This window comes from Pleurodeles waltl, chromosome 3_1, assembly GCF_031143425.1.
Source record: "Pleurodeles waltl isolate 20211129_DDA chromosome 3_1, aPleWal1.hap1.20221129, whole genome shotgun sequence".
NCBI classification, from domain to species: domain Eukaryota; kingdom Metazoa; phylum Chordata; class Amphibia; order Caudata; family Salamandridae; genus Pleurodeles; species Pleurodeles waltl.
The window spans coordinates 971,380,385-971,392,887 of NC_090440.1; the positions used below are offsets into that span (position 1 = coordinate 971,380,385).

At 45.1% G+C, this 12,503-nt stretch overlaps 1 protein-coding gene across 1 annotated transcript in view; it reads right to left on the minus strand.

The window, feature by feature from the left end:
* ZNF683 (zinc finger protein 683) overlaps positions 1-12,503 on the minus strand; it is a 71,683-nt gene that overhangs the window by 14,339 nt on the left and 44,841 nt on the right. The window contains exons 5-6 of the mRNA XM_069224032.1: positions 4,994-5,988; positions 3,123-3,251 (exon numbers count right to left, since the gene is read on the minus strand). Coding sequence (XP_069080133.1) covers positions 3,123-3,251; positions 4,994-5,988 — 1,124 coding nt within the window. The remainder of the gene's footprint in view (positions 1-3,122; positions 3,252-4,993; positions 5,989-12,503) is intronic.

Sequence of the window (12,503 nt, forward strand, 5' to 3'; positions counted from 1 at the left end):
TACTAGCTTTGATGGGTTTTATGTTTTGAAATAGTTTTTACGTGTACACAAGAAAACATATTTGTATAAAGGATAGGTATTCTGTGTGTTTTTCATTCACAGCCATGACAAAGAGGGTTTCTTTGAAAAACGTGTTGGCTGTTTGTTGTGTAAATCAACTCTAAAGAATCATCAATAAAGGTTTTCAAATAAATTGGAGTGCAATACATCAATAATTTTGCCTGGACAATAATGAACTGATACTGAGATGATAATTATTAATAATGGACCTTCTATAGAACATATGTGTACTTTCTAACAGGCGTGAACTTAGAATAGCTACATAATTACTTGTTAGTTTTAATACACATAACAGGACAGCACTATTCACAAGAAGAGGTACTATTGACTTTCAATTAATGTACCCTAAAGACACAGAGCCTGATTACGACTTTGGCAGTCCCACCGTTGGACCGGCAAAGCCACAGGGATGAGTCCGCCATCAAGCCGGCAACCTCACCACTCCCCTTGTATTACGACGTTTCCACCGGGCTGACCGGCAGAAACGCCATATTACAACAATTCCATCGGTCAGCCCGGTGGAAACAGTGCAGCGGCTTCCTTTGAGACCAATGCCGGTGCACACCAGCACCCTCGGAATGCGCACTGTCTGCAGAGCAGATAGTGCGCATGCCGAGGGTGCTGGCAAGGGGGCCCCTGCACTGCCCCCAACATGGTCGAGGGCAGTGCCGGGGCCCCCTGTGGCCCCCAGCACTGGCTTTCCGCCAGCATTTCCATGGCGGTGCAACTGCCATGCAAAGACTGACAGAAAGTGGAGTTGTGATCAGCATGGTGGTGCCGCCATGGGCACCGCCGTGGCTGACCATGTCTCCGACTGCGGCCAACCCATTGGGATCCCTGATCCCGTCGAAGGCGGCGGTCTTCTTGCAGTCTGTCCACCAGGATCATAATCTAGCAGTCGGACCACCAGGAGAGCAGCTGTCCGACCGCCACCGCAAGTTTGGTGGTCCTCAGACTGCCAAACTCGTAATCGGGCCCGTAGTGCCTAATTTAGTGTTTGACAGATGGGTTACTCCCTCCCAACGGTGATAGATACCCTGTCTGCCAAAATGTAAATCCCATAGGAAATACAGGGATTTATATTTCGGCGGATGGGGTATCCATCACCATTGTGACAGAGTAACCCATCCACTAAAATCTAAATCAGGCCAATAGTTTTCATACACAAGAATGACTAAAATTATATTAAAAGTAAAAAAGCATTGGCAAAATTAAATATTACCCTACCAGCTCTCGCATGAGTGTGCACTTTTTAGGTAGGTGTGCACTTATGATCAGGAAAAATGCTGTCAATCACAGTGCAAGAGAGCCAATGGCTGAAGTGGGCTTACTGATTGCTATGGAGACCACAGTAAAATCTGAATGACAGATAAACAGACTGACTACTTAGTTATCAAGTTTCCCTCAGCCACATTCTCAGGGTGCTTTTTTCTATTTAAACAATAGACTGAATATTGCCTTCTTCTTTACCTCATTCGTATACTCTGACCACAAAATATGAGAAACATCAGCAAGTGTTTGCCTAGCCTCAAATTTAATTCCGCCAAAACCCCGAGCAATTCTGTAGTCCTCAGTCAGCTTGACCAATGCAGTAGACCTTTACTAGATGTTCCCACAACTCCTTCCACCTACTTGAAATAGTACAGTTTTATCACCTGTAAGCAGTTCAAATGTCCCGGACATTCCTCCATCTCCCACTAGGCTGATTGCCTCCAAGTTTTCAACAGGTCCCTACATAAAACTCTCATAGTGATCAAAGCATACAAAGATTCTCCTTTTATCTGAAATATGCACTCATCCTCGACCACTCCCTTGCTGCCCCAGAGATAACAAATAATATAATATTCCACCTCTCACAGCTGCCTTTTCCATCTTGATCATATGGCTCCTCAATAATCTAGTCTTCTTGTCCTCTCAAGCAAAGATCTGCCTCCCCCCTGTGCACCAGTGAAATAATTTGAAGTGGTACCTGGTCTAAAGTAAAAGGATCACTGCATCCACCACGTGTATGCTCAGCCTCCCACATGCACTGAGGACACCACAAACACCTTCATGATACCAACTAACGTAACTGCTGATGTAATTGATGTCATCATCTGGTAATGCCCACACTACTGCTACACGAGCGATCAACTCCTCTTGCACTGAAGACCCCACCACCACATACCACACTAAAACCAGTGTACTTTAAGTGTTGACAATATCTGTTAATGTTTTACTGTTCTCTACCAAATTCTGACTAATACTGCCTGTTACTCGCCACCCTTTATTTCGCTTTCCTTGATGCATTGCCTCCACAGCACTGCAGTTTGACATGATCAAGGAGTAAACGTACATAAACAATTTTCCTTTGATGTGTTTTTGCTCTCTGTTAAGTGACAAATAACTGGGACACCCTGCAAGATAGCAACAGAGTTCTATTTGGTAATTAAATCATCCCAGTCTTTGCAGTTTTACTTATTTTTGAAAATGACATTCTCACTCATCTTACCTACCTGACGTATGGTAAAGTATGCTTGCTAGTAAATAGACTTTATTGGGGTTTTTTATCGTAGATTATGTTTTTACTGCTTTAGACTGATAGTTACGGAGCCCCATGCTTTTATGCAGAGGAAATCTCTGTACACCATTAAGGAGATGATTTCAACTAAAGTCCATCCCTGTACCGCTTGCTCTTTCAAGGTATTGGGTGACATAGGAAGAGTTGAAGTATCTCGCATGGATATACCACCGCTATGAGGTTTGCAATACACAAAAATATCACATCCACTACATCACAAATTAATTCTAGGTGAGTAAATGTGGAGGTAAAAATAGTAATTATATACTGCCATGATAGGCAGGTGATGTACTGGAAGTGATAGTGTTCTATGATAACCTTATCAGTCTCAATGTAGTGTCACAGGGCCCTCATGTGAGTTTTAAACAAGTGTATGTGATTGTCGCAGCAGCTGTGGCAGGAGGGTTGCATAGGACATGGTCTCCAGGTGCTCTGGTGCTGCCTGGCCACATGCCCTTCCATTATCATTGGTGCCTCTTCAACGCACCATAAAGTCACTTACCAGGCACTGATGGGGCTTCTCGCCGGTGTGCACCAGGTGGTGCTTCTGTAGGTGTGCTAGCTGTGTGAAGCACTTCTTACAGATGTGGCATTGGAAAGGCCTCTCCCCACTGTGGACCCGTAGATGAACCTGCAGATGAGACGAGACAGCACACAGGCATTACTCAGGATACTCCATGCCTGGATGAGAGGATGGACTTAGTCAGATTGAGCTAATGTATATGCTGAGGAGCTAGGGTTGTAAAACCAATTATCCTTCATGGACTACAGTGTATCCACTCTGCCACCTGATCTTATAGACCAGAGCCTGGAAGGACATCAGATTCATTGTTGAATATAATTGCACCATCTGCAGTGATCACATCAGCAGCAATCTATGAGCTATGCAAAACCAGCAGAAAACTGGGCAATATTTGCTGTAAGGTGAGGAATACTGGCAGATAGAGCTGATAGAACATAGGGGGAGCAAGAAGGGGCAAGAATAACTGAAGACCCTGGAAACATTAAGCACTGTAGGATAACACTGACTATAAATGTGGGGAGGCAAGGTGATCTGTAGGGCAGTGGAGGCATTGGGAACAATGAGACTTGTAGGGTAGTATTTATTGGAGACAATGGGAGCAATGAGACCTGTAAGGAAGTCTTGACTGAAGACAATGAGAGCAATGACACCTGTAGTGTAGTACTGACTGTAGACAACAGGAGCAAAAAGACCTCTAGGGCAATATTGACTGAAGACAATGAGAGGAAAGAGACTTCTAGGGCAGTATTGACCGAAGACACAACTTACTGTTTCATGGTATTGACTATAGAGAGATAAGCAATTATAGCAGTACTGCACAACTGGCATAGGGTATTTGGGGAATAAGGACAGATAAGACTGAAGAGACAAGAAGCAGTGAGAGCTGTAGGTCTGGGTTGTAAGACTATGGACATGAGGAGTGCAGACAGGAGTGGAAGTGATATAGGACAAACAATAGTAGGAATGACTGGAGACATGAGGAGCAAAGAGATCTTTAGGGGAGACATTACTGAAAATAAAATGAGTCATGCAATATGTACGGCAGTACTGACAGGACATTCTGAAAGCAATAACTACTAAGGTAGAGTAGTGACTGGAGACGCAGAAAGCAACTAGGGTGCTAAGCAATATTCATTAAAGGCACTGCGACTAATGAGAAGTACAGAATGGTATTACATTGAGATAGATGGACACATGGCAGGACGGGCTGCAAACCTGAGGAGCACTGAGGGCTAAAAGGTGGTGTTAAATGAATACATTGTAACAGCGAGGGCATTAGGATAGCAGGGTATGAAATTGGCGTAATTTCCCTTTGCGTGATTATGTGAAATTTCAAGAAAACTATGTGATACTATGTGGAAACAGTCAAATCACAGAGCCAGCATTTAGCGCTATTATATTTTAGAGCAAAATGGGCATGAGGACGTTTTTTACACTAAAAAAAATTGCGCTAAATCTCACACCACAAACAGCAGCTGCTCGAGCTCTGTTAACTTGTACTGTTCCCGTGCTCCCGTGAAGTTTCCCCCTAACAGATGAACAATTGTGTGATGTAATGGTGTAATTTTAGGCATTTCACGTAATCAGCTTAACACTAAATGCAAATTACACTAGATTTTGCAGGTGTAACAAAATGTAAACAATGTCTAATTTAGGCCAGCACCAACTGAGTAGATGTGGAAGAATAAGGGCCATGGGGCAGTAATGCCTGGTCAGATGGGGTGCAGTGTCAGTTGTAGGGCCTTGTTGACTGGGCAGATGGTAAGCAATGACCTGAAATGTGCATTGTTTGTTGGACACACAGATTGAATGGACATGAGCCTGCTATCCATGACAGGGGACAGACGTACCTTGAGGTTGGAGAGCTGTCCGAAGCTTTTAGCGCAGATGCTGCACTCGTACTTGATCTTGCCATTTTCCTTCTTCAATGGATGGGGCAGGATACCAGCACCAGAGGATTGATCCAGCTGCTTGCCCGGACGGACCTCATGTAGAAGACTCTTGCTCTGAGGGGCAGGCCAGAATGCAGCTCTTGGTTGTGCTTGTGGCATGGCCCTGTTAGGCAAGGAGCCACCTCCAGTGGGCAGGCTGAGGTGGGACATCGTGAACTCTGGTCTAGATGATGACATGGCACAGGTAGCTGAGGGGATCAGGGGATCATTGGTTGTCTGTCCCTCACTAGACCCTTGCTTTGGCAGAGATGTAGGGGAAGGTGACACTGCTCCATAAGTGTATGGAGGGTGCCCTTCTCCAAGGTGTTTGGGGTAGGCAGGGGTTGTGAGCACAGAGATCTCTAAAGGCTTGAGGTCACTTAAACTGTTCAATGAAGTGGGCAATGGGAATGCTGAGGAATAAGATGGGAAAAGAAGCCTGGGACAATGCACTGGAAGAGAGGTGTAGGAATGTTGGTATTGCTGAGAAAGATGGCTCAATGGTGAATAAAGGAGAAAGGATGAGGGGAATCTGCTTAAGGCTAGTGGCAGATCTTTATGCAGAGAGGTAGCTGTGTTGTGTGGGCAGATTGGCGCGCCAGCCTGGCAATTTGGGTTAATGTCACTTTGGCCTGGGTCATTTTGGTCTAAAGGACCGGTTTGTCCAGATACTGGTTCCTCATTCCAGGTCTTCACCTGCAGCTGAGCTTCACTGAACAACGTGTTCCTTGAGTCTGCAGTTTGGCTTGAGTCTCTCTTTCGGGGCTTGTCTTGCAGGCTTGGCTTCTTTTCTTCCTCTTTGTTCTTGGTTTGCATAGCTGTGATTTTTTGGTCATATGTAGAGTGGTTCATTGGGGTCTGCTGCTGCAGTCCGGAGAAGGTACAGCATGCGGAAAGTACGTTAACCTTTTGTTCTAAAAGATTTAAAGGATGAGTATTGATTTAGAAGTGTCACCACCTATAACAAAAGAATGTTCAACAGCCGCCTACAGCGACAGCTGGACCACAGCAAATACATAAAGGGATGATTTAGAGCTTGGCACAAGGGTTCTCAGTGACAAACGTGAAAGATATCCCATTCACTAAATTTAAACTGCATTAGTATATAGTGTACTTGTAATAAGGCTGACGAGATATCCATTATATTTGTGAGGCAGTACTCAAGAGCCAAACTGTAAATCAGGCCCTAATTCTATAGCATAACCTGTAACCACAGAGCACAACCCACATCATAATCAGAGTGAAGCCTGCAACCACTGCAAGAGCACAACATGCAAATGCAGCCAGAACACAGATGGCAAACACTACTTGTGTACAGCCTGCATCCACTGCCAGAGCACGGCTTTCAAAAAAGGCCATTACACAGATGTCTGCAACCACATCCAGGATAGAGCCTGTAAGCAGAGAAGCAGTAAAGCCTTAAGCTGCAAGAACCATGGCCCAGTCCACATCTACAGTCAGTGGACAGGCTGAGCACAATCTATGAGTACAGGTGGAACACAGCCTATGACACAATCAAAGCACAGCCTTCAATGACAATGCAAACAAAGACTATGCGCACAATCAGAGCACATAGTACAAACAACACGGTCAGAACACAGCCTGCAACCACGGCCCTCGCACAGCCCACATTTATTAAAAGATCACAGCCACCATCCACAACCAGAGCAGAACCCGCAACCACACCTAGGGTACAGCCCGTGAGCACCACTAGATTATAGCCCATGACTACAGTTAGAGCATGGTTTGCAACCACAACCTGAGACCAGACTGTAACCACATCTAGAGCACATCCTGCAACAACAGCTAGAGCACAGACTCCAACCACAGTCATTGACATATCTTAATGCAGTCTGTAATCAAAATTAAATCAGCGTATAGTTTATATTAGAACGTCGGTCTGTTATGAGAGAAGTTCAGTGTTAAAATAGCAGTGGTGTTATGTCTGTATTATCAGGAGAGTCAGTATATTTTAAAATGTATTTAGTTCATTATAGCATGCTTTGTATACGCAACAACAGGAGTTCTGCCTGTTACAATAGAGCTAAAGTGGAATATGAATACAGAATGACAGTGGAGTTTGGCCTGTATCGACGGTGGAGCTGTGAAACCTGAGAAATTTACAAAAATGTGCTATCTAATAACTGGAAGGCAGGAAACATTGGAATGTAATAGTACTCCTAAACAAACTCTCAAATTAAATGAAACAAAAAATGCAATGAAGTACAATGTTTGCATCACGAAGAACCACTTCTAATGTAGATATATAGCCCAATTTAATCAGAGTAGACACGCTCCTGGTAACACAGTATCCACGAGGTCATGTTTATGGCAGCAATGACCAAATGCTTCTCCAAACAAAGTATATGGCAAAGACAATAAGCCGGCCTCTTTTAGAAACCCACCTATCCACAGGTAAGTCCACCAGTAAAATATTCCTTGTCCTATCCTGAAACGAGAACAATGAGTGAGAGGTGAAGTATGAGGGGTTGGAGCTGTGGATTTGGTATACAGAGTCTCCAAAAATGGTATTCTTACACCCTCAGACTTGGCGGACATCTACACAGACTTGCAGAGCGGTGACTAGAGTCCTTGCCTCTAGCCTCTATAGTACCACCTAAGTCTTATCTTTTTCCCACCCGCCCGTCCGTCAGTCATATTATGTTCTAAAGAGAGGGGGGCCCAATCTTAAAATGTGTGCCACACACAACACTTTTCGCAAGGAGAACAAGCAGAGTTCTCTTGTGAGTATAGACCCTAAAATATTGAGAAAAACTAGAGTGGCGGTCCTACCTCCTTCAAGAGTGCAAATGGGTGTGCACAGCCTTGCGTGCCTGACAGGTTGTGAAATTGGTAGCCTGAGTTTTGTTTGGCCCTGAAATTACAGTAATATAGCATGTACGCAGAGGCCTACACATGTCTTTGGTAACAAAGAACATCATCTGTGACGTGGAGGAACACACAAAGCACGACCTTATGAACAACAGGGCACTACTGTGCACATCTTGAAGTAGTCATGAAAAGCAATGCTGGCAGCATGCACAGTTTTCCTAGTATAACAAGACCTTTATTCTGCGTCAAAGGAGAGTGTGGTTTACTAACCCTTCTTGTGTAAAGTATAATTTTTATGTGAGCCCCCAGCTCATAGCAATGACACTCTACGTGTTTTTTGGAAAATTTTGTGAAGACTATAACTACCTAGTGGCGAACGCCAGTAGGTAATATATATATACATACATATATACATATATATCAGACCTATGCATTTTGGCTGTAGCCTTCAACAGGGTATTTGTATATATTATTTTTTTTCACTTAAAAAAACAAAGGTTACAGGGGCGTTATAGTTAGGCTCACATTTTAAATGTGCAAGACCATAGAAATTCAGCTGTTATAGTTAGAGTTATCTCAAGTAACTATAACTCATGCCCTAAGGTTATTATAACCCACGCCCCGCCATGCATAGTTTTTCATCAAAATCTTTACTGCAAATATTACATTGATATTATCAATGACGTTATCAAAGATGTCATGAGTGCCGTCATTTGTGGAATAATTAGCAGTGCATGGCGAGGGCGCGAGTTGTAATTACTTTAGGGTACACGTTATAGTTACCTAAGATAACTCTAACTATAACAAGTGAATTTCTGTGATTTTGTACATTTAAAATGTGAGCCTATCTATATCGTTCTCATAACCTTTGTTTTTTAAGTGAACTTCCATGGTTTGTCTAGTTCTATTTCCTAACTATTACGTCCCTATAACTTTGGTTTTTTTTTTAGTGAATTTTTATGGTTTCTTTAACGTAAAGTAATTTTCATTACTGTATGTTATTCCAACCCCTGCCACACGCGGCCTCCGGCCGTGTCCCTTCCTGCACATAAACAATCATCCCTGCAACACAGGCACCCTTACACCATGCTGCAAGGGTGCCTGCATTAGCACTAGGCAGTAGTTTGTGCACCACCACTAAGGAAAGTACAGGGATGCATCATATTTCTGTAAATACGATGCATCTCTGCACTTTCAAAATGACGCAGCACAGTGCAGCAAGCTGGCTTGCAGTGCCACACTGCGTCATTTCTTCGTAAATGAGGCCCTTAGTGTGTCTGCTGTGCATGGAATGATGGGGTTCCAAGCCCTTAAACCTCAAGTAGCGAGGGTCAGCATCTTAGAACTGCAAATTCACAAGACGAGTGTATTGATAATCCTTTGACATCTGGTATAAATGACAAGACTACGAACAACATTAAATCTATAAACTGGGAAAAACTAATTCCATAAAAAGACACTTACATGAGAACATTACCTGTGTCAGAGGCATGATCATGTCTGAGTTTCTCAAGCTGAGGGAAGGAAGTACATGGAGAAGCATGGGGAAGCAGGTACAAGCCTCAGGGATGGTGTCCAAGCACAGGCACAGGCGTCGCTAGCAAAGTACCTGGGCTTTCAAACCACTTTTGGTTTTATGCTGAACACAAAGTTGGATTGGGAAGGCTGGCAGTCGGGTATTGGCTGGTGGGCCAGTGTCTACGGGTCACCTCTGTGCTGGTTTTGTAAGGCCTCAGTCAACCAGTCCACAGAGCCTTACCATCTTCCACACCCCTCTCCAGGCCACTGCAATGTGTGCTGCCCAGACACAGTACCTTTGCCCTGACCCCACCCCTGCCTGGCCATCACATTCAGGCCATTGTGGGCAGATAGGGTAGGAGTATTACAGGGGCCTCACTAAGGGGGGGGGGGGGGGGGCAGGTGGCTTTATGGCTGTGAGGCCATCTCAGCCCCCCACCCCCATTGCTAGAGCTCCTCTTGACCCGTCCCCTGCCTGGCCATCGCACTGAGGCCGTAATGGGCTGAGGAGTGGGTGAATAAGAAAAGAGGCCTAGCTGAGAGCCAGGTATTGTCACTTTGGCACCAGCGTCTTTCAGTCCTTAGTGGAGGGGGCATATGTTTTCATATACAAGCAAAACAAGCATTAGCAAAGCCAATACGTCTCGCCTACAACAGCTATTGGTTTGGCAATGTGTTTTGCTGTGTTGTACACCAGTGTGGCTGCTGTTCAGCATGGTTAAAAGTTAGTGGCGTGGAGTGTCAAAGTGGAGTGGGGGGGTAGAGTGTTGTAGAGTGGATTTGTTGGAATGTTGTAAAGTAGAGTAGGAAGAGTAGAGTGTCGTAGAGTTGAGTAGAGGGGGTAGAATTCAGTGGTTCAGTGGCAGAGAGTGTGTTGTAGTGGAGTGGGGGTGGAATAGGGTTGAATGGGTTGGAGTGGATTGAGGTAGTGGGGTGGATTGGATTGGAGTACAGTGGGGTGGAATGGAATAGGGTTGAGTGGGATGGATTAAGTGGAGGTGGGTGGATTGGTGTTGGGTGGATTGGATTGGGGTGGATTGGATAAGGGTGTGTTGAATGGTTTAGGGTGGAGGGATTGGGGTGGGGTGGATTGGATTGGGTTGGGGTGGAGTGGAGTGGGGTGGGGTAAGGTAGATTGAAGTGGGGTGGATTGGATTGGATTGGATTCGATTCGATTCGATTGGAGTGGGGTGGAATGGATTGGTTTGGGGTGGATTGATTTGAAAGGGGTGGACGTGATTGAAGTGGGGTAGATTAAGGTGGTTTGGAGTGGGGTGGATTGGACTGGAAAGGGTTCATTGATGTGGATTGTATTGGAGTAGGATGGGCTAGGGTGGTGTGGGTGGCCTGGATTGGAGTGAGGTGGGCTGGGTAGCTGAGTGGGGTGGTTTAGATTGGGTTCGAGTGGGGTGGGTTGGATTGGAGTAGGTTGAGTTTAATTGGAATGGGTTGTGGAGGACTGTAGTGGTGTGGGTTGGAATGGAGTGGGGTGGACTGGACTGGAGTGGGGTAGATTGGATTGGAGTGGATTGGGGGGTGGGTAGATTGGACTGGGGTGAGGTGTATTGGATTGAGTGCAGTAGATTGGACTAGGCTGATTGGATTGGTGTGGGGTAGCCTGGATCGTGGTGGGGTCGATTGTGATGTATTGGAGTGGGGTAAATTGGGATTGAGTGTGGTGGATTGGATTGAAGTGGGGTAGATTGTTTTCAACTGGAGTGGGTTGTTCAGGATTTGAGTGGATTAGGGTGGAGTGGGGCAGGTTGTATTGAATTAAAGTAGGGCAGACTGGAGTGGGGCAGATTGAAATGGATTGGAGTGGGCAGGTTGTTTTGGATTGAAGGGGGCAGATTGTTTTGGACTGGAGTGGGGCAAAATGGAGTGGGACAGATTGTTTTGGATTGGAGCGGGGCAGATTTGAGTGGGGAAGATAGGAGTGGGACAGATTGCTTTGGATTTGAGAGGGGTAGATTGTTTTGGATAGGAGTAGGGCAGATTGGAGTGGGGCCGATTGTATTAGGGTGGATTGGAGTGGGGTGGATTGGGTTGGTGTGGGGTGGATTTGATGGGGGTGGGGTGTATTGGAGTGGGATGAATTAGGATGGAGTGGGGTGGATTGGATTGATTGAGGTGGATTGGATTGGATTCAGGAGTATTGTTTTGGATTGGAGTGGGACGGATTGGGGTTGGGCAGATTGTTTTGGATTGGAGTGGGGCATATTAAAGTGGGGCAGATTCGAGTGTGACAGATTGTCTTGGAGTGGAGCGGGGCAGACTGGAGTGAGGCAGGTTGTTTTGGATTAGAGTGGGGCAGATTGTTTTGGATTAAAGTAGGGCAGAATGGAGTGAGATGGACTGGAGTGGGGCAGACTGTTTTATGTTGGAGTAGGGCAGATTGTTTTGGATTGCAGTGGGGCAGAATGTTTTGGATTGCAGTGCATCAGATTTCAGGGTGGCAGATTGTTTTGAATTAGGGCGGATTGGAATGGGGCAGATTTTTGGTTTGGAGTGGGGCACACTGTTTTGGATTGGAGGAGGGCAGGTTGGAGTGGGGTAGATGGGAATGGGGCATAATGTTTTGGATTGGAGAGGGGCACATTGTTTTGAATTAGAGTGGGGCAGATTGTTTTGGAGTGAAGCACATTGTTTTGGATTATAGTGGGGTGAATTGGAATGCAGCAAATAAGAATGGAATGGCTTGGGAGGACTGGAGTGGAATGGGATGGCTTGGATTGGGGTGAGTGGTTGGGACTGGAGTAAAATGGAGTGGATTGGGGTGGATTGTAGTTGGGTGGATTGTAGTGGGGTGGATTGGGGTGTCCTGCATGATTATGTGTAAAAGCATCATTTCATAAATTACACATGATAGAGAAATTATGTTCCATTGGAATATTTCGAACAAGATAATCTTCATCTTTTGAGAAGAGCGCCAACCAGCAAAAACAAAAGAAAACATGAGTGGAAAATTAGAAAAGATGACTTGGCAAAATAGAAGAAAGTTAGCTACAAAAAATAAAATTTTGCAACTTTGTTTGGACTACTGGGAATGTTTTTGGCAGTCACAAGCCTTCTGTTTACA